The sequence below is a fragment of the Pyrgilauda ruficollis genome, unplaced genomic scaffold, assembly GCF_017590135.1.
Source record: "Pyrgilauda ruficollis isolate IOZ18807 unplaced genomic scaffold, ASM1759013v1 scaffold106, whole genome shotgun sequence".
In the NCBI taxonomy this organism is placed as follows: domain Eukaryota; kingdom Metazoa; phylum Chordata; class Aves; order Passeriformes; family Passeridae; genus Pyrgilauda; species Pyrgilauda ruficollis.
Window position 1 is genome coordinate 2,497,119 of NW_024508766.1, and position 25,591 is coordinate 2,522,709.

A 25,591-nucleotide genomic window follows, 5' to 3' on the forward strand; every position below is an offset into this window, starting at 1 on the left:
TGTCTTGCAAGATCTCCTAATTAAGAGGAATGAAACTTTTACTTCAAGACCTAATTCCTGCAAGGAAGAGCAGTCCTTGCATCTTTAGTCTACTGATGTGTGCTTTCCCACTCCAGCACAGAAAGTTCTACAAATTTTTTTTATTAGTCAAAGCAATAAGGACTTATTCAAGTATGCTTTAGTTGAAGCCCTCTCCAAGTTGAAAAGGTGTAGGCATTTCTGACAATTTTGTTTGTCCCCACCCTACATGGCTCTACTCGCCAGCTGCTGGAAAGTCTGAACCACTGTGTGTTATGTGTTTCTTAGACACATGTCCATTCCAGAAGCAAATTCTCCCAACATGAGTCTGAGGCACTTAATCCAGACTAAAATCTCTCAAAGGGCATAAGCACACAGGCTGATTTGTCACACAGAAGTGCCTTGTGAATTCTGGAATTTCAGCCAAGGACACAGCAGATTTCTCCTTGTCAGCAGATACCAACTGCAGTAAAAGGCTTAACACTTTCTTGGAATAAGCTATCTCCTTTGGAGCTATGGGAATGAACTACTGTATACTGATCAATTGTCCTGTGGGAATATACTAGTGCCCTTAACCAAGCAGCCACAGTGGTGTGATGAGGAATCCTGGGGGGGATCCCGGACATCAGTAACAGTTGGGGGTGGTGCTCTTAAACTCAACTCTTCTAGGGTAGCTGTTAAAACAGGAATTCCTCAAAAGACATGGTGGAAAGGACAAAATAGCATCTGCTGTTACAACTGCCGGCAGCACTACACAAACCTTTAACTGGTCTTTTGTTCTATCATGAAAATGGGACTTCTTTGAAACTCAGAAGCTTCAGACATTTCTGAGAGCTGAGTGCTCTGACAAGATGCATGAGGGCAAGATACACAAATCAATCTGCAAGAGCCAATGAATGGAGACAAAGAGGCAGGAAGGACTCATTACAAGCAAGAAGTGGATGAAAACCAGGGGATCTGGGACTCATTTGCTCAAATACTCCACGTTACTTCAGTGGTCAAACATAAGAAGAAAGCAAGATCATTTGGAGGAATGTCAAAGTAGCAAAAAAAGTTCAGGTATTAGCTTTCCCTCAGGTATCTTCCAAAGCTGGCTGAATAGATAGGTCACAAATACTGTTTATCAGGGATTTAACAATCTGAGCTTACTTCTAACAAGCCTTTAGGGTACTTTTGCAAGAAAGAACTGCAGAAAATTCAGGGGAGCCTCTGGATACATAAACGTGAAAACTGATCTTGGTTTGAAACCCTAAACTGTGGGGAGTGTGACTACCTGCCCATCCTCAGATGGGTCTCACAGATCATCCATGTGCTGTAACATCCCCAGTGTGAAGGCCTCCAGTGATGTGGGTAAGAGTCAATGGCAATCTCTGTGCAGGTATGTTCAGAGTCGTGGACATGGTGTCACGCAGGCATTAGCTCAGGTCCTTTTGAAGGACAGGACCACTGCCTCTCTTTTCCATTTCATACAGGAAGTAACGTAATACTTATGCCTTTAGGGGAAAAAAAACGCACAATGGTTCCAAAACACCTTTCAGTAGGCAAAACATCATCATGAAGGTTCAATTAGGCTTGCAGAAGTCTTATGAGATTTTTCTGACCCTGATCAGCAGAGGTAAATCATTCCCTGCTCTGGGTCTGGAAGCAATTTCTCTGGCGACTCCTCCCTGATGACTGAAGAGGGCTGATAGCTGCAAAACTTCTATTAAGTCCCACTTTCCATTCATAGGAAATGGGATCCACAGTGTCTCTTATTAGTGACAGGAAAAGGTTACCATCTATAGAGCTTCTCTAAGATTCTGCTTATGGCACATGATGTTTGCAAGGCTTCCCAAAACAAGAAGCTTCAGTTCCACTTCTGTAAGCCTATCTCTTTGGCAAACGACCTCAAGAGAGGGCAGTAACCAGCCCTCTGGCTGCCCATGAGAACCAGCACACCAAACCCAGGACATATTTGTGCTATCACTTGCAGTCACAGCATTGAAACAGCAATGTTTTCCTTCCCAAATAGAGATAACTGACAACTAGAAAGAGTTTGCCCCTTATTCTTAAACACATAGATGTGAAAAAAAGAAAAATCCAGATGTTGCCATTTTGGTGAAGAAAAGCATTTTCTGCCTCTCCCAAGAAGATCCTATACAAGGAAGTCCCATTTCTGTCTTCTGGGAGAAAAGCATCATCCGATTCTCTCAGTAACAAAATTATTTCTGTGCAATCTATGGTCTGATTTGAGGCTCTGCCTCAGAAAATTCTGAAATCACTGATCTGGAACAATGTGGTCAAGCCCTTCATTTTTAAAACTCTGCTCCATCTCTGCATTTGTTCAAATAGCAACCTTATATGACAACAGAAGAAGGCTGAGTTCATCTATTTAAATATTGCAACTGAAAAAAAAATTCAGGTTTGTAACATGCATCCATGAAACTAACAGCATCTGTATTAGGAAATTGACTTGAGAGAAGTTTTGGCATCTTTCCAGTGTGAGGAGGAAGAAAGGGAACCAGGTTGAATACGTGACCCCGCCCTAAAACCAATCAAGAAGTTGCAAACAGGAAACATCCTAGAACTTGGGAGACAAAAGTTAATTATAATAGGGGAAGATTTCTCAGTTTGATCTAGAAAAAGGTGAGCTTCAGCACAGATGTCTTTATAACTACCCTGATCTCAGCATCAGAGTTTGATTTGGCAGCATCTCTTTCCCACCATCACTATCTGAATTACCTGTGTTGTTTTGGCTGAAAGGAGTTAATTTATCAGTGTAGTCCAGATAAACAAAAAAAGAATATACCATGTCCCTGTAAACTTCTCTGGTTAGAGAAGTATATCACTGGCTAGTTTAAAACCAAGTGATTCTCCTGAAAACTACACTGTTCTGCTGAGAGGAGGCTTTTGGGCTCAAATGCAGCCATTTGGCTTTAGCAATTCTGTAAGCAGTGCTTTGGGAGTTCATATATTAATTCTAGACCACCTATTTTAAGATGATGATTTTTTTATTCCTATTACTTTCAACAGTAAACAGACACAGTATTACAAACAAAGGAAAACAATAATGACCACCATGACATTTCCATGCAGACATAACGCAAATAAAAAATATTTAGCTCTGGCACCTTTGTAATCAAATGGATTTCTCTTTTTCAGCTTAAAGCTGACAATGATCAGTGTGAAAGCCAAAGAATGAGAAACACCTAAAAACCTTGGGATATAGTATTATAGACAATGAAGGAATGTTAGGAGGCCAGGCAATCTATCTCTTTGACTCTATAGCTGGATCTCCTCTTCCTAACCCATTCCAGACAGAACAACCAGTTCACAAAAACCTTCAATGAAAGCACTTCTGTACTTTATCCAGACAAACCTGTCTGGATAAAACCTTGGTTTAAATTAATAGAAAACCTTTTAAAGGTTGATATCAAATTTCCCTTGTTTCAAATTTAAGGCCATCCACAACAGACATGAAGAACAGTTCACACCTTCGGAGCTTGCAGTGTGGAGCAGAAGTGTGGTTTCAGGATCCCACATTCACCAGTTCAGTGTAAATTCCAGGTCAGATCTCTTTATTTTACAGATTATGGTATGTGATTCACTTTTAACTTTGTGGAGAACTTGAACCAGGCACTACTGTAGAAGAAGAACTGTAATGCAATTCTCTCTTCAGAGCTGTACTCATGCTTTTCAAAAAGGATAAAGGAACACTCCTACTGAAAGTCTCTGGAGAACATCTGCTGATTAAGGTGTCACTTCTCTTGATTACAAAATTGAAGTCAATAGTAGCCTTTTCTTTGTGTGGGCTTTGGATCAGACTATAATTCTACTGGAAATGTACTGCAAACTGCAAACTGCAAACACCTAGCTCACAACTAGTAAGATATGGATTGGATAGCTGTCCTTCCCCATCGTATGTTTCACCATTACCCTTTCTTGCCTATGGACTTACTGATTGCCATTAATCCACTAAATAATGTAGTTCCAGAGCAGCTCTTAAACCTTCGCTTAGCTGATGAGCGTCTTAGATCCTCAAAGGATTTCTGTCTGGAGGAAAGGCACTCCTTCAAAATGCCAGCATTGTAGGAGAGCTTATACTGGGGTTTGGAGTCCTATCTTCACCTTTGCCTTACCTCCCTCTTCTTACCCTGTCAAGCGCATCAGGGAAGCAAAGGGATAGTCTTTGGAGGGGAGACAGGATTTTCTTTGGTCCCACCAGAACAAAACTGACCATGTTTCCTTCCCATTCAGCTTTCTCTGCAGATCACAACAGTAGAGCAAGAGATATATGTGCCTCCTCCCTCAAGCTCAGGCAGCCCCAGGGCTTCTTGAGGTTATTACTTTACACCAACCACACATCTCTATAAAAATGAAGAGAAACATCTTCACCTTTCCTCTTCCAGCCAGTACCCTCAGCTCTAAAGGTAATGACTATGCCCAGAATGAGCTTTGTTTTTCATCATGGAAATGAATTGTAACATCAGTCCTAGCTACATGTTAGTCTCAGATTGGAGCCAACAACTGGCACCTTTGAGCATTCTCCTGTATATATATATATATATATATATATATATAATATCCATCCAAAGCCTAATTTAAGAAAGAGTCTGAATTATCACTCTTCCAGCCTGTTTGGAATTTTCCCCCAAACAAAGGACATGGAATAGACTATGTAAATGCCAAAGCAGTTACCACCTATACAGCAGCAAGATCTCATAAATCACCTTGACTGAGGTTCACAGGAGCAGAGCCAGTTGCCACCTGGAGGCTGCCCAAGTGTATTAGACATGGTATAGTTTCTTGGCAAGAGCTGGAGGAAAACTCTGACATTGAGAAAGTCACATAATGGATCCTGCTGGTTCTAAAGTACCTGTGACAGTGTCTGGCAAACAGCTTTGGTGTGACATGTAAGATCCAGGTCCAAGACACAGTCTGTGAAAATGTCTCCCACCATGACTTTTAATGCTCATCAGAGATGGCACTTCTTGCTGATTCCCATTAAAAGCATATCTTCTTTACTACACTGACACCACCTAACACATTTCTGAAGTGGGACAGCAATCCCACTTGGAACCAGCTGCCTTTGTGAGGCTGCACACCCTAACAAGAAATTTGTTTGCAGATCATGAACTTAAAACAATGAAGATCAGAAGCCACTGGGCCTGCAAGACCTATGGCAGTTGCTAGAAATTCTAGCACAAGAGGTGCAGGAGCATGCATTCCTGACATTGTTCCCAAGAAGGTGAGGTTTCAGATATGTAAATACGAGCAGGGAAATACTCTTTTATAGCTAAAATATATAGTTTTCCTATTTTATACCAAAATCCACTGTTCTGCAAGTGGCAAAATCAAAAGTAGACATTTCTGCCCTTTCCTAGCATAACTAGACCACATGAAACCTAAGCACAGAGAAATGTCAGTTTAACACAGAAACTGAAGTTTTTTCTTGTCTGCAGCATTTACATAGTTAACAGGTGTTAGCCTGTCAAAAGCAACTAAGGATTGGAGGGAGTGATATCAGACTTTGTCCATTTATCATCTTTCACATTAGGTTGTTGTCAAGTTATCCATACTTAATCAGGAGACAAACCAAGACAATAAACCAACAGCAGGAAACTCAATCCAAGAAGTGTGCTTCTATTCAGCGGTTCTGACACAATGAACAGAAAGATAAAGGGAGACGTCAACTTCTGTTTTATTTATGCAGCCATAGAACAACAGAGGATTTAATTTCTCTCTTTTCAGGCTGAAGTTTCCTACTAAATGAAATGTCCTCCTTCCTTACAAATGCAGTTGGTTCCTATCATTAACAACTCCCCTTGCTGGAGAAATAGATGAGCTGTATTGCCAGGTCATTCATTAGCAAAAAAAGCAAACTCATTATGTATGCTGGCTATCTTCTACAGGTTTTGGAGCCCACAAAGACGGTGACATAGGACATATAAACAGATTACTACACAGGTACTACTGTTAAACTTCTAATTTCTACAACAAAAGTATACTTACACTGCCCATTCCAACTTCTCATTCTTGATTGAATTGTAGAGGGCCTGCAAAGAGAGAGAAATGAGATGGAATTATTGTTTGACCCCTCCTACACATACATTAATATGCTGAGTAAAGACACCCAGCTAATATCAGCAAGCAAGCAGTTTCTGATCAAGAAAGTCCTGTATCTGCCAATGATAATGTGAGAATCTTCAGCAGAAATTCTACCTAAGAAAAAAATACAGAATGTGTGTTTTGAGATTACAGTCATTTTCTCAAGAAATTTTTTGGGATTTGTGGTTTGTGCCTTTTTAAGAACATAGAATCATGAAATAGCCATGGAAGGGAGCTTAAAGACCATCTAGTTCCACCCCTGGCAACTCCTTCCATGGGTGGAAACACCTTTCACTTGGCCAGGTTGCTTAGAGCCCCATCCAGCCTATCCTTGAACATTTCCAGGAATGGGCATCTACAGCTTCTGTGGGCAACCTGTTCCAGTGCCCACCACTCTCACAGTAAAGAATTTCTTCCTAACATATAGTCTAAACCTAATCTCTTTCAATTTGAAGCCATTGCCACTTGTCCTTTCTTTATATGCACTTGCAAAAACTACTTGTAGGCTGCCTTCAGGGACTGGAAGGCCACAATTAGGTCACCTTTACACCTTCTCTTTTCCAGGCTGAAAAAAACCAATTCTCTCAACCTGTCTTCATAGGAAATGTGGTCCATCCACCTAATCACCTTGGTGTCCATGTTCTGGACTCACTCCAACAGGTCCATGTCCTCCCTGTGCTGGGACCCCAGAGCTGGATGCAGGGTTCCAGGTGGGCTCTCAGCAGAGCAGAGCAGAGGGGCAGAATCCCCTCCCTCCCCTGCTGCCCACGCTGCTTTGGATGCAGCCCAGGACACGTTTGGCTTTCTGGGCTGGCAGTGCCCATGGCTGGGTCATGTCCAGCCTCTCAGCCACGAGCACCCCCAAGTCCTTCTCCCCAGGGCTGCTCTCCATCTGTTCATCCCCAGCCTGGACTGATACCAGGGGTTGCTCTGACCCTGATGCAGCATGCTGAACTTGGTCTTGTTAAACCTCTTGACATTCCCATGTACCCACTTTTCTAGCTTGTCCAGATCGCTCTGGATGCCATCTCATCCTTCAGCTGGGTGTCACCTGCAGGTTTCCTGAGGGTGCATCTGATCCCTTCATCCATGTCATTAAAGAAGACATTAAATAGTACTGATCTCTGTATGAACCCCTGAGGGACACCACTTGACACTGATGTCTATCAGAACACTGCACCATTGATGACTACCTTCTGGATGTGACCACCCAACCACTTTCTTATCCATCTAACAGTCCATGCATAAAATCCATCTCTCTGCAATAACGAGATAGGCATGTTGTGAGGAACTCTGTCTAAGGCTTTACAGAAGTTCAGATAAACGACATTTGTAGCCCTTCCCTTGTTCACTAACATGATCACTCCATCATTCAAGGCCACTGGGTTGGTCAGGCAGGACTTGCCCTTGGTGAAGCTGTGCTGGCTGTCTTGAATCATCTCCCTGTTCTCCACGCACCAGAGCACAGCTCCTAAGAGGATCTGCTCCATGATATTCCCAGGCAGGTGGTGAGGCTGGGAGGTCCCTGGTTGCCAGGGTTCTCTTTTCTACCCTTTTAAAAGATGGATACCATGTTCCCCTTCTTCCAGTCACCTGGGACTTCACCAATACAATGGTGAATTCATGACTATAGTGACTTTACAAATACCATAGAGAGCGGCTTGACAACTACATCAGCCAATTCCCTCAGGACTCTGGGATACATCTCACTGCTTCTAATAGACTTAGATACATTCTAGCTCATCAGGTGGTAATGAACCTGAATTTAATTGCAGTTTGCAAAAGCCACAAAACTATGGCCTTGAAATTTGAGGTTCAGTCTAATTCCTGACACTCCAAGAGACCTTTTGGTCAATGACTTTAATGGGGACTTCAAGATTTTACCATATGGGCCAATCTGTGAAAATTTACCAGAATAGCTATCCAAAGTCCCTGAGCCTCACAGACACCTGAATGCTTTTCCAGTCACACACCTAAACATAAACATGTTAAATTTCTATGTGCAAAACAGAAAATGAGTGTTAAGCAACTTTTGTGCTTGAAGATGGCACGGACTGCTGTCCACTAACACCATTCCTCTTTCAATTCATAGGAAAGTTGTCCAGTAGGTTTGGCACCAAAGGTAACAAACAAAACAAAAAAACAGGTGCTGTTTTTGATACAAGCCTACGAAGAAAAGAGTCTGAAACCTGACTTAAGACTGGGTGAGTATCAGACAGCTGGAATGGATTTTTTTTTTTTTGAGAGAAAGTACATATATCAGTTGGATAAGTATGTCTTAATTCAGCCCTCCATGAGCTGATGTATACAATGGATAAACACCTGGTATTACCAAGCTAATGGAGTTCTTCAAATAGGTCACTTAAGTGAAGTATTTTGGTATGGAATGTCCCTGATTCTCACATGTATAATCTGCATTTGTAATTCACCTTATATACATAGCTAGATTTACTCCCTCTGGCACACAACTCCTACACAGCCTCAAAATATGTTAACGTGTAGAAGAACTGTTGATGCACATGATTAGCAAAAAGTAGCACATCAAGTATGAACAAGCCTGAAAATCACATACTATAATAGCTATGACATGATGCTCAACAGAAACGGTAACATTTAGATAGCCTTAATGTTGACCCAAACCAAAAATAATTTGGAAACTTAAGAGCTGGAATTAGTCTGTGCATATGCCACAGCTGAATTCGCATGAGCAATACCATAAGTGTATCCCACTCTTCATCCTGTCATCCACTGGCTCCTTTTTGAATCTGGAAGTCTTATTTGAAGATCCTTAATATTCAGCTCTGTAGAAATCTGGCTTAACTGAACCATACACCAGCAGGTCAAACATTATGGTATAATTCACCTCATGCTGATGCTGCACAGGCAGCAACTCTTGGTCACAGTGTTCCAAGAAAGTAAGTTTCTCAGAGCAGTACAAGAGATATGAACACAAAGAATACTCATGCCTCATCCTACTGACACTGAGCTAGCAAAGAGAAGTCATCTCCACTAACTTGAGCTTCACTGTGCCATTCAGAGAAATATAATGAAGAATTTCCTAGTCTGGAGTTTTCACTATTTCTACAAAACCTATCTTCTCTAAAGTATACAGGTGCTCGGAACCAAAGGCAGCCAGCCAAACACGAACGGACGGGCATTTCTGGCAATTTGTAGGCACTTGCTAATTTTCAGGAGAAAGCTGTCAAGAGATTTTAAGACCACTCTGCAGAAAGAAAGCAAAAGAAATAGTTAATATTTTTCCTGCCAGTTCAGCAGAATTATACACAACTCCATTTTTGTACACAAACCAATGCTGATACTGGTTCCTGCAGTCACCAAGGATTTCTTACATGATTTAGCCAAAGCCCCTGTCTTATTCTTTGACTTATTCTTTCCTTCCTGCTAAGACTAAAATATTCTCTTATATTTTGAGCCAGAAAATTACTCCAAATACAAAGTAAAGAAGCTGCATAGCTCCTCCAGCTGCCTTCCCAGTTTTTCAGAAGTAATATTTTCTTCCTCATCTAGCTCAATGTGTTTCATAAACTGCAAAAACCTGGCTTGAAGAAACACATTTGTCGCTCTCTGGCCCAAATGCCAACAAGACTGGGTCAAAACCTCTGAAAATTAACACCTGCCCTGTGCAGGTTTTTATGAGATTTCACTGCTAAGCACGTCTCTAGGGATCATTGCAGCCAAAGAGCAGAACATACAAAAGCAGCAGTCCAGATTGGTGCAGGCATAACAAATGCCCCAGGTTTTTGCCGTGTGAAAAGAGAGCTATGTTTGTCCCAACCTTTACTAATGAGCCAGACATCACCTTCCTTCTTTAGGGAGTAACAGACACCAACCCAGTCATACGGCACACATCTGACCAAGGACATGGTGCCCCCCACAGACCATCCAACAGATGTTTCTGGTATTTACAAAACAGAAAGGAAACTGTAGAGAGTATCTACAACCTGGGCAGCTGTGTTCTGTGAACCTGTGCATGTTCTGTGTGTCTACCAGGCATGTTAACTGAGACCTCAGCAAGCAGACCTCTCCAGGGATGCAAATATATGAGTTCTCATGCCTGTCCCACAACTCACCTCTCCAGCAGAGACTGCTGGCAAGGCTGAGCACTTGCTGCTGGACTCACCAGCCTTTCAGAGCTGCTTTATGTCACTTCTCCAAAACAATTTCTACTTCAACATTTTCCTGATGTCTACCTGGGCTCTCACAGGTTCCAGAGAAGCAAAATTTCTTCCTGCCATGTTTTGCAACAAGAACCGTATGTGTACAGCACAGCACCTGCCCCCTGATTTACCTCATGGCTATTCCCCAAGGCCCTGATTCAGAGAGTAGCTCTTTTCAATAGACATTTCTCCAGAGTATGACTAAATCAAACAAACTTGGAGACAAGCACTCAAATGCTTCACCAAATTGCAAAGGCTCATCAGAGATTACAGCATGATCATGACTTTCACTGTACTTAGCTATCTGCAAGGACAAGTTTTACTAACTCATATTTTCTCTCTGGGAAATGAAAAAAGAAAAAAAAAAAAAAAAAAAAAGCTCTAATTTAAAGCACTCTTACAGACTGACAACAATCACTAATTCCTACCTGCTAGCCTGGGAAGTGTTTGGCAGATTTGCTATGTAAGCCAGAAAACAGGAGGTTGAACCAGAGCAGTGAATGATAGAATGAATATTGCTTAGGTGTCATCTTCCAAGCTGGACTGATACCAGTCAGAAAGTGTCACCCAAGGCTACTCTGAACAGGATCCAAATCCCCAGATACCGACTACTCAGCAGTGTCTGACTTCAATGCTTTGACTTTTTATCCCTATTACCCAGAACACAAAGACCTACTCCTTACAGCTTACAACTTTCCCCTTTATGATAAATGTTAATCTCTAGGTACATCACACCTCAGGCTCTGCATGTCTGTAAACTCCTTGGAGAAACAAGTGAAATTTTGAAGGCAGAATAAAAGAAATTGACTGCTGCATAAAGCAGAACAGTAGGCAAAATCATAGGCACTTCCTTGTTTTAACTCCAATGCTGTTTCCTACAGCTCCAATTTGACCCTTAGAAGAATGAGGTGTAAAAAAAATGACATTTGTTATGTATTTGTGGCATTTTTATGTATTTGTTCACAAACTAGGCAAGAAACACTTTCCTTTTTAAGTGGAAGGCTGTAGCTCTAAAAAACTTCTGAATCGCACCCCCATTTCCCCTTTGGTAAGCAAATAAGTCCACAAAAACCCCAGATTTTCACAAGCTCTCACTACTATTAAAATTGGTACTTTTATTCCAATTGGAAAGAAAAGCAAAACTACGGAGAGAATGCTCCTGAAAACTCTGGTTTATTGTACAAAGCTACCAAGGGAAAAAAGGTCATTCACCAACCTCACTTCCTCAAAATCTTGTCACATGCACGAACCACTGGACCATTTAAACAGGCTGTTCTTGTCACCTGCCGACTGCCAGGGATGTTGTGAGTCAGCCTCTGCATGCAGAAGCAGTGCGCAAAAGGAAGACACAACCAGGTATGTACACAGGCAAAACACATAGCAAATTACACAGGTACTGAGAGTGGTAAATCATCTAAGTTACAAGTAGACACAGGGCCCCCAAAACCTGGCCAGCAGGGTGCAAGATGCTTGAAGAGATCCCAAAGCACTGTATAATTCCTTTCCTCAAAAAGCAGTCTAGGGCTGGCTCTTGAAGAAAGCTACTGACTTTCTGTTTGCACTAGCCCATGCAGAAAGGCCGGCTGAGAAGGAAAGGAATATAACACACATTTTTTTACACCTGCTCCACGCACAGAAGAGGAGATGGAAACACCTGCTGTGAGCCAGTAAATAGGCAAAACCAAAACTAAGTTCACAGAGACACCAGTGATGACCCAGACTGTCTTTTCCAGTTCTTGTCTCCCACAATCTTTTCTTGCATCCAGCTCCTCCCTGATTTCTGGAGTCATTGTTGGAGGAATGATCATCTGATCACTGCAGAGGATAGCCTGGGTGGCTTTTGATGACCCCAGAACAGGGATGTATGTGTGCTCTGAGCTAGGCCCTTGCCACACTTCCTTGCTGCCACTTTCAGAAGCGGCCCTTCCTGGATACACTCCTTCACCTCCAGCCGATAATGGCATGGTTAACTCCAAGCAGCAAGGAAGCCCCACAAACACCTGAGGGTAAAGACATGCTCAGTCTTTGCAGTCACAGCACCTCCCCCAGTCACTCAGCACCTGACCATCAGCTTTGCCCTTTGGAGCTGAGCAGTCAGACAGGCATCAGCTCTGGCTCCTGCCATATGTGCTTTACTGGAGGGAGAAAAAACAACTGAAGTAGCAGAACTCTACAAAAAACAAAACAGGTTACAGAGGCAACAGATACTAGATGTCACAAATGTCTGCATGGAGTCCTAATAGCTGTTAATGTGCTCATCCTTTGGGCCAGGGCAGAGCTCTGTATCACTGCCTTCTGCCAAGTCTGGATGCGGAGCTATATTGATTGCTATATACCACTCGTAGCTTGCTGTTTAGATCACTATCTGAAGGCTGGACCTCACTTGGAATACAGATCTGTACTACTCCACCACCTGCTATTTGCCACCCTCCCTTAAAACCCAGATCTTGACATTTTCTCCTGTCCTCATGCACGGATCTGTAACACCTGGCAAAGGGAGGATAAGCATTCTGATCACTGAGTGCCTGTAGCTTGTTGCCAGATTCAAAGCCCACACACCCTCGATTTCTCATGCATTTTCCCCCCTTCAGATGGGAATGCAGCAAGGGTGCCAAAATAGTACCCCAAGAAGCCTGGGCATTAATGCATGGCATCATGTCTGCTGATATTGCTCTCAATTTTAAATTCCACTGGTTTGTACAACAAACGTTCTTCTAACAAGCCAGCATACATTATTCATAAAACAGCACAGAGCTGTTCAGCAGCATATGGAACTGATGAATGCTGTTTTGGTGTAGGAGGAGATAGGGTTGATAGGAATGTTTTAGAGGGAAGGAAAGGAGATCATTTCACCCAGGGAATTTCAAGTGCGTCACCAACTGGAGGAGAACATTTCGAAGAGAAACTCCTCTGTTAAAAATCTGGTTTGTATATGGAGAAGGAGGGGGAGGGGGAGAAAGAAAAAAGGGAAGGAAAGATTGTGCCAGATATATCATCATAAAACAGAAAAGGATGGTTGGCTGTGGCTCTTGAGACCCAAGAAATTAATGCCACACAAGAAATGCATCCTCTGTATTAATACACACAGCTTGCTTGAAAATATTTTTTTTCTGTATTTGCTGAAGCGTTTAGTCAGTGTTATTGTAAAGGCGGCATACTGAATTATTACAGAAAAATAGAGAAAAGGCTAGAGAAGTACTTCTTGATAGTGGAGCACCTCCACAGCCTATTTCTACACAGCCTATTTCAAACTGTTTTATTGGCCCTGTGCATTTGCAGGCAGGACAGGCAAAAGTACTTGGAATTAAGTCCCTGGCTGCAGAAAAAAGTCAGTCAGAAAAAGAGACTACTCAGCATGCTGGGTCACATGGATAATCCTAAGATCCTTAGACTCACCTTGCATGCAGTCTGGACTTGAGCCTGCCCTCCACAGAACAATGGTACAGATTTCACAGTACCATTTCACAGGTTCTTCTGCTGGCCTAAAGCTGTGGTACCTGCCTACAATAAACACTCAGGATGCATCCCCCTAGTGAAGCCTGGCCACACAGAGGCATAACCTCATGTGTGTCAACGAGATAAAAGATACCTGGGCTACCTAGCTTCTCTGACACTGGCAGCAGGCAGACCTTATCTGCAGGCACCATGCTGGCGCTTTGTTCATACTAACTAAAGCATGAGGATACATAATACTCTCTAGCTTAGCAAAACAGGCTGAGTCATATAAGTTAAAAGTAAAAGAGGAGTATGTTTCTGAGGCACAAATGGTTTAAATCTATCTCCTCTCCAAAGTCAGTTGAAGCCGTCACAGAAACAGGTCTTGAGCATTGTAATCACTTTATATGGGGAATAGATAAAATACATGGCAGTCCAGACACAAAGAGAGAGACACACCCATAGAAATACGAAGTCTATAAACCAAACCTTACTTAAGACTGAGGAGATCTACATGGCATCGGTGTCCAGAAAAGCTCAGCCTAGAACTGAAGACATTTCTTGAGAAGTGATGCACAAACATATATACACAGTTACACTAATAAAAAGAGCTCCTTTGCCACACTCCAGGTTCTTCCACCAACACAGTATCAAAGAGCCAAAGCTCAATTATAACTCAGTTCTCTAAATCAGCGACGTCGTAACAAAAAAAAGGGCAAAGATCAGAAGGTGGAACAGAGAGATGGAAACAGGAATGTCCAAAATCACGACACCAATCACTTGCAGAGCCACTTGCCATCTTATCAACCAGGCTAGCACCACTGAAGGGAATGCAGGGATCTTCTCAGCCCTCCATAACACAGCTTTTATGCATCTCAGATGCCCTACAGATACAAAAACCTTTGTCTGAAATAAGGAAACAGTACAACAAACTGAAACAAAGCTGCAGTGTTCTTCCCAGCATATTGAGATAGTCAGGAAAAGAAGTGGGTATCTCTCAAATAACAACCTACAGCACTTAGAAGGAAGAAAAGCGAATTCCACGGAGGAAGGAACACAGGGCTTTCATTACTGCAGTAGTTAACTAATAGTGTTAGACACCATCCCTGGGAGAAAGTCCCTGCCCTGAGGATGCTACACCATGCACACACAGTGGACACAAAGCTTCAGAGAGGAAGATACAGAGATTAAGTAATTCATCCAGTGTCAAAAGACTTGAGTTTTTACCATGTGCAGGAGAGTTTTCATGCATAAATCCTCCTACCAAATACCGTGCAATTACTCCCATGCTTAGGGTGAAAGTGATCACAAGAGCAGGGTCCCAGAGCACCTGCAAGATGCAGCCTTTACTTTGATATTTGTAAAAGCACATACTGCATCAGCAACAGCCTGAAAATGATGGCCAGGCTATTTCTCTGCCCTAACTTAGCAATACACTATTTCTTAGATATGGTTTACAAGATCCTGAAAACAGAGGCTCGTTTAATTGAACTGAAAAAAATACTTAACATTTATTTCTGGTTGCAGTACCCTGTGATTTAAGTTACACAGCTCAGGTTCTGAAATGCTGTACAACCTGTAAGCTAGCAGAGAGTGTTTTGCTAGGAACTACTGTGCAGTGCTGGGATCTTTTCACCATGGCAGAGGAGGTTTCTCAGAGAACAGATAGGAGATTTAGGGAAGTGACACCCCAGGAAGATCCACGCACGGTGCCTGCTTTGCATGCAAATGAACCCAAGACACAGTTAAATGCTTGGCTGATGCACATCTTTGCAAGTGGTCGTATCTTTTAATCCCAAGGTCAGAATCAACTGGCAATAAGAATGAAATTAGAGGCATATTTTTGTCATGGCATAAAATTCCTCCAACCCTTGGAGATATGGAGCACCTCTAAGAGGGAGACAGCTCTTAAAGCACTTGCCAGAGTTCCTGGGTGCTCCTCCATTATTGTGTGGGAGAGAGGGATGAGGAAAAACAAAGAGATGTTGCATGGGGGGTTTGCATGGGGGGCATGGGGCTTGTTTGCTTAGGAACTGAATAACTGGGCTAGGCGAGGAGATGCTGCACACAGTCACCGTAGCAGCTGGGAATAGCCTGTGCTACCAACCATTACAATACACTAATGCATTCCCATAAATGCACAAGCAATGTCTTCCTAATAAATACTTGACAGCAGTATTTAATCATGCATGCAATTGAGACAATATTTTCACCTAGCACCCACACCTACTAAACCACAGAGCTGTAGGTACGGACTAAAAATTATTTTTCTATAGAAACCAATTCCCATTAAATAAATAATCCCAAGGACATCACCTGCCAACTCTGGCACATTTCCCAAGAGTAAAGCTCCAACTAGCACTGTCACTAGCAAGTTTTTCCTGTTTACTACTGCACCAAGCTCAGTGATAGGGTATTCAACTAAGACCTGATCATTATAACATCAGAGCTCTTTCACCTTCAGGTCTCTCCTTAAATGCAGAGATTTTTTTTCATGACCTGACAGCAATTCTGTGATCACTGCAGATCATACAGTGCTCTTAACTCCTGCAAAGCGTAACCTTTTCCCAACACCAACCCCAAGCCTAACCGAGCAAAACACTACTAATATTTAGTCATTTACCTTGCTTTCTTTAGTAGAAAACTCAGAAGAATTGGAGATTTTCATAGATTTTGATCGATGGGACTGCCGCCAGAGAGATTCTTCTCGGGAGTATTTCACCGAACCTGTGGCTCTGACCCGGACTTTGCTGGTGCTCTGAACACTGTTAACTCCAATCATTTCCAAAAGTGAGTGGATGGGATGGGAAAGAAGAAAGCTAATGAAACTTCCCAATCCCCTGCAGAGGAACTGGAAAAGGTTACGACTGGAGAACCCAGGCTCAAGCAATCAGTGTTTGCTTAAAGCACACTAGGCTGTTTTCTCCAGCATCTTCAGGCACAGTGTTTGGAGCCAGCCTGATTGTTCCAGGCATTGCTCACGTCACTGGATGGGAGAAAAAAAAAGAAAAAGAAAAGGAAGACGCTGATAGAAACTCCTCCCCTGCTCTGCTCTGCTCCCCTCTCCAGCATCTACTCCCCCTTCACACACACACCAACAGTGAGAGGGAGAGAGGTGGAGAAAAAGATGCTGGAACAAATGCCAGCAGATCAAGCAAGATAATAATTTTCAGTTCACACAGCCACACTTCCCTGCCTGCAACAGCCTGCCATGCTCATTACTGCCTGCAATAACAAAGAACACTGTAAAAAGAGTACTGCCAGAAGCTACAGGCTTCTGGATGTGAGAAAAACTGATGGATTCCCAGAACACTGGAAAAATGAGTGAAAACCAAGGCATCATAACAAAATACTGGCAAGCCCCAGAGAGACAAATCAGCAAATTTCCTCAACTCAAAGTATTTGCACTCACTAGCCAGTCCTTGGGGTGCCTTCCAAAAGGGCAAGGGAGAGCAAGACCACTTTCACACTCTTAAAGGGGCTTAGGGGTAAAGAGATTATTTTCCCAAGGTAATCAGTGCAAACCAGTGACAGAGTCGTGAACAAGCACCTAGAGACTCATCTCCCCACTCGGCAGCCAGGAGAGCTGCAGCCACACCCCCACACAAGCAAATCGCAAGCTCCAGTGGCTGACCTGACAAATGATGCAGCCACCGAGTGGCACCCTGTTTCTCCCTTGTGGCAAACCCATACAGTCTAGTGATGGGAGGGCCACTACCACTGCCAGAGACACCACTTGAACCCACATGGGCCTGGCTCCAGAGGCTAGGCACGCTCTCTGCGCCTGGAGCCAACTGCCTTTATGCAGGGGACAAGGGGAGGCTGATGCCAAAAGGAGCTGGTACTCTTACTGAGGGGTGGATGCGCTAAATACAGGAAAAGAGAGATGTTTACCTCAGTGTTGCAAAAGCACCATCATTTCTGGCTCCTGGAGACACAGAGTGCAGCAGACTGTGCATTGCCATGGCAACATGCTCCAATGTGAGAGAGAGAGAGAGAGAGACTGCTCTGCTCTACTCTGTTCAGCACAGGATCGTGACAGCTGCTGACACACACTGGGCAGGTGGAGCAGCTTGTGTGAGCAGCAAGGGAAAAGTGGACAATGGGGACATTGTGCCAAATCCAGAAAAGGCAAACAGTTTGTGCAGAGGGGGCACGAGGAGCTGGCAGACTCTGCAGCAAGGCTAACACCAGGTTCAGCAACCTGCCCCATACCACCATATCACAGGCAGGGCAAGGACAGCAGCAGCAGTGCTGGGTTGTGGGAGGACATAGGGGCTCTCATCCCACTCACACCAAGACACACAGAGAGCAAGACTGCATGCAGACAGCAATGAGGCGGTGCTGTCCTGGCATGCTGAGGTGAATGTCCCGTGCTGAGATACTTCAGGCAACCGAAAGCTGGGTGAAGAGTCTCTATTCACATCTGAACCCTGTTCCATGTCTGCCAAGCCATGTGAAAGCAAAGTGAGAGTTTGCTTACCGCATATCATGCGCCCAGCAGCACCAAGGGGTAAATAAGATGCATATTAATTGAGTGGACTTTTTCCCTGGTTACATCTTCCCAGTCTCTTGCAATCAAGAATTTACATCCTCACAAGGCAAATGGCTAGACAGTCACATGATGGTCCTAGGTGCATTTCTGCTCATAAAAGATGCTGCTGTCTCCCCAGCACGCAGCAGCACTTCTGATAGTATTAACCCTTTGCTAATATTGTCCCCAATGATGCTACAAGGTGCATATCCTTCCCACAGACTGTAATAGGTGTGGACCCTGCTCAAGGACAACAATCAGTGGAACAGGGAACAGGTTACCTAAATATCAACACAAAAACTGTCCCTGGGGTGGGAAACTTCTGATTCCTCACAGATTCTGCCTCCATCCTGCTTGAGGCACAGACACCTTCCCTTCTGGCCAAAAAGAAAAATATATTTTCATTTCCACCACAGTCAGATCTAGCAAGCCCATCCCTACCTCACACATTAAGATCAAATCCCAAATGTGCCCCTTTTTTTACACAAACCCATCACTGCTAGAGGGTAACTAAAAGGAACATTTTTCCCTGGCAATAATCATGCTCTGAGTTACTTCCGCCACTTCACTAAAAAGGTTTTATGTTATTTAACCCATGTGAAATTATCCATTGCTTGTGCGAAAGCTTTTCAAAGAAAATCTCTTCTTAGAGGAAATTTGCACTGCAGTCAAACCACTCCAGATGAGCTAAGCAGCAGGTCCTGACAGGTGCTACGTAAATGGCCACAAATCACTCTCTATAATAGCAGCCCCCTGCCTAGCAGATTATTCTTGCCCTCAGATTTATAGGGCCAATTCCCCAAGCACTCTCAACATATCTGAAATAATTATACTCCCTAAATATCACACACAGACCTAAGCCAGTGTCAATTATACAGAGCAATTTTATTATTAAACACAAGCTGGACTGAATCAAAGCAATATTTCTCTTCTGTTGCCCACAGCACCATCACTGCTGCCTAACTGCAGCAGTTCATCTAGCACTCTCTGAGCTGAAGTTAGCAGATCCTCAGGTAGGACAGGAACCTTACTTCAGAAAGGAACAAATCTATTTCTGCAGCAGTCCAAAACTCCAAGGATTTTCCTTCTTCCTTCTTTAGTGTTTTCTGAGAAAACACTTCTCAACTCACACTCTCCCAAAGAGAGCCTCCTGATGGAACACATTTGAAGCCTTAAATATCTTCAGATTGGGGATTCAGTTTAGATTTCATCAGCATCCCTGATTTTCATCTGCAAGTGGTAGTACAATCTTGTACTCCTGACTGAGCCAGGACTCTGTGTATAAAGTGACGGTTATTCTTGGGAAAAGAAATGCTTTGACATTAGAGAAGACCCACATTTCAGAAATCAGTATGCACACAGGATTGATTTATGTCTGTAACTGAGCAACAGGAATTTCTGAGGTTAAAGTGTTTTGTTAACATAGAGGGATAGAAGGGACATTTTAAAAGAGGGGTTGAAATAGGTGTGCAGTATCAGAAAAATGAGAGCTGACCACACCCAGGAGCCCTCCAAGTGTTTCAAGAATTCAGAATCTTCCTCTTGTTCAGAGGTCAAGCAAAGAGATGATAGCAAAGGGGCAGAATGTAAATATTCATTTAGGCAGTGACACCACTGGGGTGACCAAAAGGACTGTGACCCTATATAGGGACCTTCCCAATCAGTTCTTCTAAGGAACAAACCATAAACCAGCAGGAAAATTTAAAACTTTGGGTCAAAACAGATGCAGGAACAGAAAACCAGAGTTTGTGTTATTCCTTCCATCCCATCCTTTTAAAACCATACAAAAGCTTTTCTCTTGTCACAAAGCACTATGTTAGACCCCGTCAGCCAGAGAGGAAATGGGCAGCTGTTCCAACTTACCCTGAAATAAGCTCCTTCCCATCTGTTCCTCCCACCAGTCAAGCTCCCTGGGAGGCAAAACGTACTCTGTCCTTGCTTGGTCTTCCTAATGTCATTCAGCGAATCAACAACACAAGAAGAAAAACTGCAGAATTCAAAGTAAAATTCAATATTGGCTTTTGGGGTACAAACCTAAGGACCACATTACTGTATCTAAAGAACTCCAATGTCCTCAAATAAAGTCACAAGAATCCTTTAGAATCATTTAAGCCTGATGTCAATAACAAATACAAACAACACAAGCTGATACATAAATACATAAACACATGCATATCAATTACTTAAATATACCCTCAAAAGCCAGTAACATATTTTTGTAGCACAAAAAGGCAGAACTACTTAATGCTGCCACTAAATGCTGTTTGTTAAATAAACAACATTAAATCTTTTCTTCATCCTTCATCTTTCCTTCTTTCATGTTTTCTTCCTTCTCCCCAAAATGGGAAGGAAGGGGAAAGTCAATTCTGACAGATAAGCTACTCTTACACAATGGCTACAGAACTAGAGCTTAAAACTGATCAACAGTAAAATTCCTGTAATATTAAGATAACAATTTCTGAGGTCTGCTGACTAGGGGGAGCTGACAATCAAGATTAAATGTCTCCTGTGAACAGCAGAAATACTAGAGCAACCACTTAATTTCTACATGCACAAGTAACCAGGTCAGCAGGAATCCTAGCAGGGTAACAGCTGGAATGATGGGAGAACGATGTATGACTGCATGAGGACAACTGAACTATCTCTGGTTTAAGTTACATGAGAAGAAGGCTAAAAGAGTATCCACAGCCAGCAGCTCACAGTCACAGCACAAGTCTTTACAACTGACTTTTTACATCAATAAACACCAGAAGTGAGCAGAATGACAAAACCACAATGACTGGTGGAAGATCAAATGAATCCTGCTATCACTGTATTTCTGGGAACCACAGTGCATCTTGTGCCAAAAGAAACGCTCCTGAGGTAAGTGCCCTGCTGAGAATGATAGGAGATCACAGCTTTAATGAAAACAAGCCGTTGGATAATAACAGGGATGCAAAGAAATCATGCATCCTGTTATTCTGATCAGCACTGCAAGTGAAGAGATGCCTTCAGCCGTCTTCAGGTTCCTTACAGCAGATCTGGAAACAGTTGTTTCACAGACTAGCTGCTGCACCTCCTGGCTAAGCACTATAATATCCAAGGGGAAGAAGTTCCTCTTCTTGAATTCCTTCTTTTAGGAATTACCATCTGCTGTCAACAAGCTCACAGAAATTAAGTGAGCCATACAGTACGCAGACTAACACAGACCACCAAGTTCCTTAACTTAAAGCTGATAAATGTAGCTATAGAAAACAGCAGGACTTCAAAAAAATTCACAAAAGCATCAAAACCCTAAAATTCTGCTAGGTGTGACAGAAACCCACAGGAAAGTGACTGAAGAAGTGATGTAAAGTCTACAAACTATCTCAGATCAGCTGCAAACAACCTCTGCCTCTGTTCCTGCAGTGAGCATGTTCTGAGTCAACACCACTGAAATGCTGAAATAAACCCCTCATCCTAGAGATCTGCATTAAAAAAAAAAAAAAAAAAAAAAAAAAACCACAAAAACCTCCCTCCCAGGCTTCTCTCTGACTCAAACAGCAAATACAACATCAACAAAAAGGAAAAGAGGAAAAGGAAGGGGAGGACAAGGAAGTTGGGGGGAGAGGAAGTGGGAGAAGGAAGGAAGGAAGGAAGGAAGGAAGGAAGGAAGGAAGGAAGGAAGGAAGGAAGCAAAAAGATGGGGGCAAAAAGAAAGGGAGGGGGCACATGACAGATGACAGCAGGGAGAAGTGGGAGACGAGATAGGGAGGAAGGAAATTGAGGCCACTCTAAGATCCACACAAGTTACAAGTTAGTGTCACCTGTGGCTGTAGGCATTGCACTATGGAAGGGGGGAAAACAGGCATAGCCTTTGACATACCTTTTCTCCACAATTCCATCTACCTATGGAGTCATGTCCAGCTACCTTGCCCCAAAAGCAGATTAAATTCCTCCTACATCTCCTGACACCTTCCAGAACCCATCTGTCAACAGGACAGAAAACTGGTGCCTTGGATTTGCCCCACATTTGTACAAGGATCTTGTGAATACTTAATCATCCAAGAAAGCGTGACTTTGGAAGGAAACTATATATTCCATTTAACATCACAGGAAAGGAGAAAAAAAAATCTGAATTTAAGGAGCAGGCTTATACTCCTGTTTGAAAGAAAACAGTGTAACTGGGTCAGAGAGAGAACAGTCCAATGCTACTTGAAAAGTGTGGCGACAAACAGAAGGAAGGAATACTGAAGATTTATACAGCAATAATCCTAAAGCTGGTGGAAGGAATGTTCTCTCATCTTCTTTTTTTTTTTTTTTTTAATATGGTATAAATTATATTCGTACTCTTCCTTCCCTTGAGATGCAGCACAGAACTTAAATTTCAAGCAGATCAGTGGGTGGAAGATCAAAGAATGTTTTTCAGAATTTGTTTTCTACCTACATGGAGGTGGGAGTAATAAGTCATAGGGACCAAAATGTATGTGTGACATTGTATTAGAGAATTCCCAGTCTGAAAAGAGCCCGAAATTCCTCTTTTAAAGTGGCAGAGTGCATCATTCCTGGAGACTACCAGTCTGCATCCTCCACACTTGACAGATGACATTCATCCTTGGGACCTGCTATGCATTTCAGTTACAGTAGGAGACAAGTTGATGGCCTTGGCTATCTAACAAAGTCAAACATCAAATAATTCCCTTGTCTGATCAACCTGGACAGGACACTACAGACAGCTTGCCTCCACAAATGAAAATTAACCCCCTAAATGTTCATTATGAGGCTGGTATTGAGCCATGTAATTGCAGCCAGTAGCAATGGAAATTCTTAGCTGACTCTGCTTGGGTTTCACTCGTTGCTGACACAAAAGCCTAGTAGGCTAAGTGAGATCTTTGGAATAACAATTAGAAAGGAGGTGAAAGGTTGAAGGAGCAAAAAATAATTCAGAGAAATGCAGATTGTCAAAGCAGAACATCCAGCAGATCCATCCTGAAATTGAGCCTGCTTTCTAGTAAGATAAGCAACCCCTTGTACCACGCCTGGACTATGCAGAGCAATCCTAATTCTTGGATCACCTCCAAAAATTTTATGTTTTAAGTCTTATTTGAAGTTCTGCTCTCCCTGCTCAGAGACAGCTGGTATTAGGTTTTTGCTATTATAAGGCTTTCTTCAACTCAGTATCTGGGTTTGACTTGAGAAAAAATATATAGATTATAGATTTTTCTTTTTATATGCACTGAGGTAAGCTCCTGAAATACAAAAAGAAAATATATTTGCATTTCAACAGGGCAGGAAGGTGTCAGGAATCTCTGTAATTCAAGGGACACAAAGCAATACACACACCATCATAACCTAGTCCAATTCTCAGTTCTGCACAGGCATCCCTTAAGTATTATTGCTCTTGAACAGGACAAATGACAACACCCAAAAAACTCCAAGCTGAAGGAAACAAAGGTTATCATGGCAAGAAGGTTCTCAGCAAGAATGGAGAAGAGTGAAGACAAGCCAGGTGTTCCTGACAGCCACCTACAGTTCCCCATGGATCAGTGGCTCCTCTGAGAGTGAAAGGAAAGTATGCTTTCAGAAACAACTGTTTAAGACAAGGATTAACAATTTAATCCTGCATTCTCCAACTTTTATACCGCCAGATTAGATTCTGTTGTCTCCTGGCAGCTGAAAGGGGCCTTCTGTAACAGATCTTCTATTTCATACAGATAAGAAATGGCCCAAAAATACTATTTCCAACAGAAGTATTATTAAGAGAAAAAACTTTATTTTGGGGAAGAAACAAGGAGCCAGAGCTCTGTCTTATTCAGCGAAGCAAAGGCACTTTGCTCCTCTCCTCTCCCTCCTCTGCTCACTGCTGCAGGGTTTTACAGCAGTCAATGCTGGTCCTCCTGGGGCCATCTTGGCATGCTGGTCACACGCCCTCATCTCCCCAACTTCATCAGGTTTCCCTCAAAGGTGGGAATTTCTTGCCAAAAAACCATGAAATGGATGAAGTACAGAGACTGTTGATGAGAGCAATTAGGATGCACACAGCAGTCCAATTAGTGTGAGTTCCTCTCTGTAAAGGGGGGCTGAGGCTGTGCAGGGAGAAGTTAGCCACCTGATGCTCATTCTCTCTGCTAAATACCTGAAATGTTTGGAATGGATAAAGTAAGATGCCAATAATTCTCTCTAAATTGAGTATTTGCTTTGGAGGGCTTTCAAAGGGAATTAAAAAAAAAAAAAGAGAGGGAGAGCGAGAGGAGGCAGAAAGACAGTGGCAAAAACACCCAGTAATTAAAGTGCAGGGAACTGATGGCAACATGAGATAAACCCTACTTTGCAGCTTCTATAGGAAACTGCATATCCCAGGAATCCTAATCAAGAATTCAGATCATTTAGGAAATTAAGGACAGGTTCTTCAGAAGAGTTCAGCACCAGCAACTCCAAGTTAATTTGGTCACTTCATTACAGTGCTTCTGCAGGAGATAAGGCCTTCCCAAAAAACACCCTTGGAGAAAAAGCAAATTTTAATGCAGGATTGGCATCCTATCTCCATCAGCAGTCCCTGAAAAGATGAGTCTAGCCAAGTGCATCCCAGGTACCTCAGCATGATGGAGGTTCCCAGACAGTACAACAGGTCAGAGAAGAGCTACCACCTCCAAAAGACACACAGCCAGGTATGACTTCCCCACTTCATATGTCATGGGACAGCACTACTACCAGTCAGCCGATGTCAAAGGATGGGCGATGCCTGTGATTCCAGGAATGACGTGTGCTGGATGCTGTAAATGCAGAGAACATTTACCTATGCAGGACAGGTGGTACTTTGCACACAGCCTAACAACAGAGTACCCCTCCCAGAACACTGCCTAACAAAAGCAGAGATCCATTTCCTCAGTGATGCTTTCTTGCAGGCTCTCTGTGGACCACAGAAGACATTTCCTCTCCTTACATATGAAAGGTCTTGTCAATACCACCTTCCTGGAGTGGACCCCCACACACCTTGTCTCAAGATGACAACAGGAAACCATTGTGTCCAGCACCATACCAGCACTTTATTTGTGGGGACCACACTGCCCTCAGGAATTGAAGCAAGAATACATGGCCAAAATTAGGCTCTTTCCAAGCAAATCTCTTCTTCATTCCAGAAAACCTTGTGACACCCAGCTGTGAAGGCTATGGTCACACAGTACAATTCCCTAGCATATAATTGTGAAAACGGTATCACTACAGAAGATTAAAACTGGTGTGAGCATGTGAGAAAGAAACCACTCCTACATTGTAATCATGAGGTTCTTGACACTGCCAAAATATCAGACTGATTTTGTTTTCTTTCCAAGGAGGGAGATCCTAGCCATGGCTTCCCTTTCTACATATATATATATATATA

General features: G+C 42.8%; 1 protein-coding gene across 2 annotated transcripts in view; it reads right to left on the minus strand.

Moving 5' to 3' along the window:
* PSD3 (pleckstrin and Sec7 domain containing 3) overlaps positions 1 to 25,591 on the minus strand; it is a 115,480-nt gene that overhangs the window by 30,480 nt on the left and 59,409 nt on the right. For both annotated transcript variants that reach the window (XM_041471287.1, XM_041471279.1), the window contains exon 10: positions 6,010 to 6,053. In XM_041471287.1, the coding sequence (XP_041327221.1) occupies positions 6,010 to 6,053 (44 nt within the window). The remainder of the gene's footprint in view (positions 1 to 6,009; positions 6,054 to 25,591) is intronic.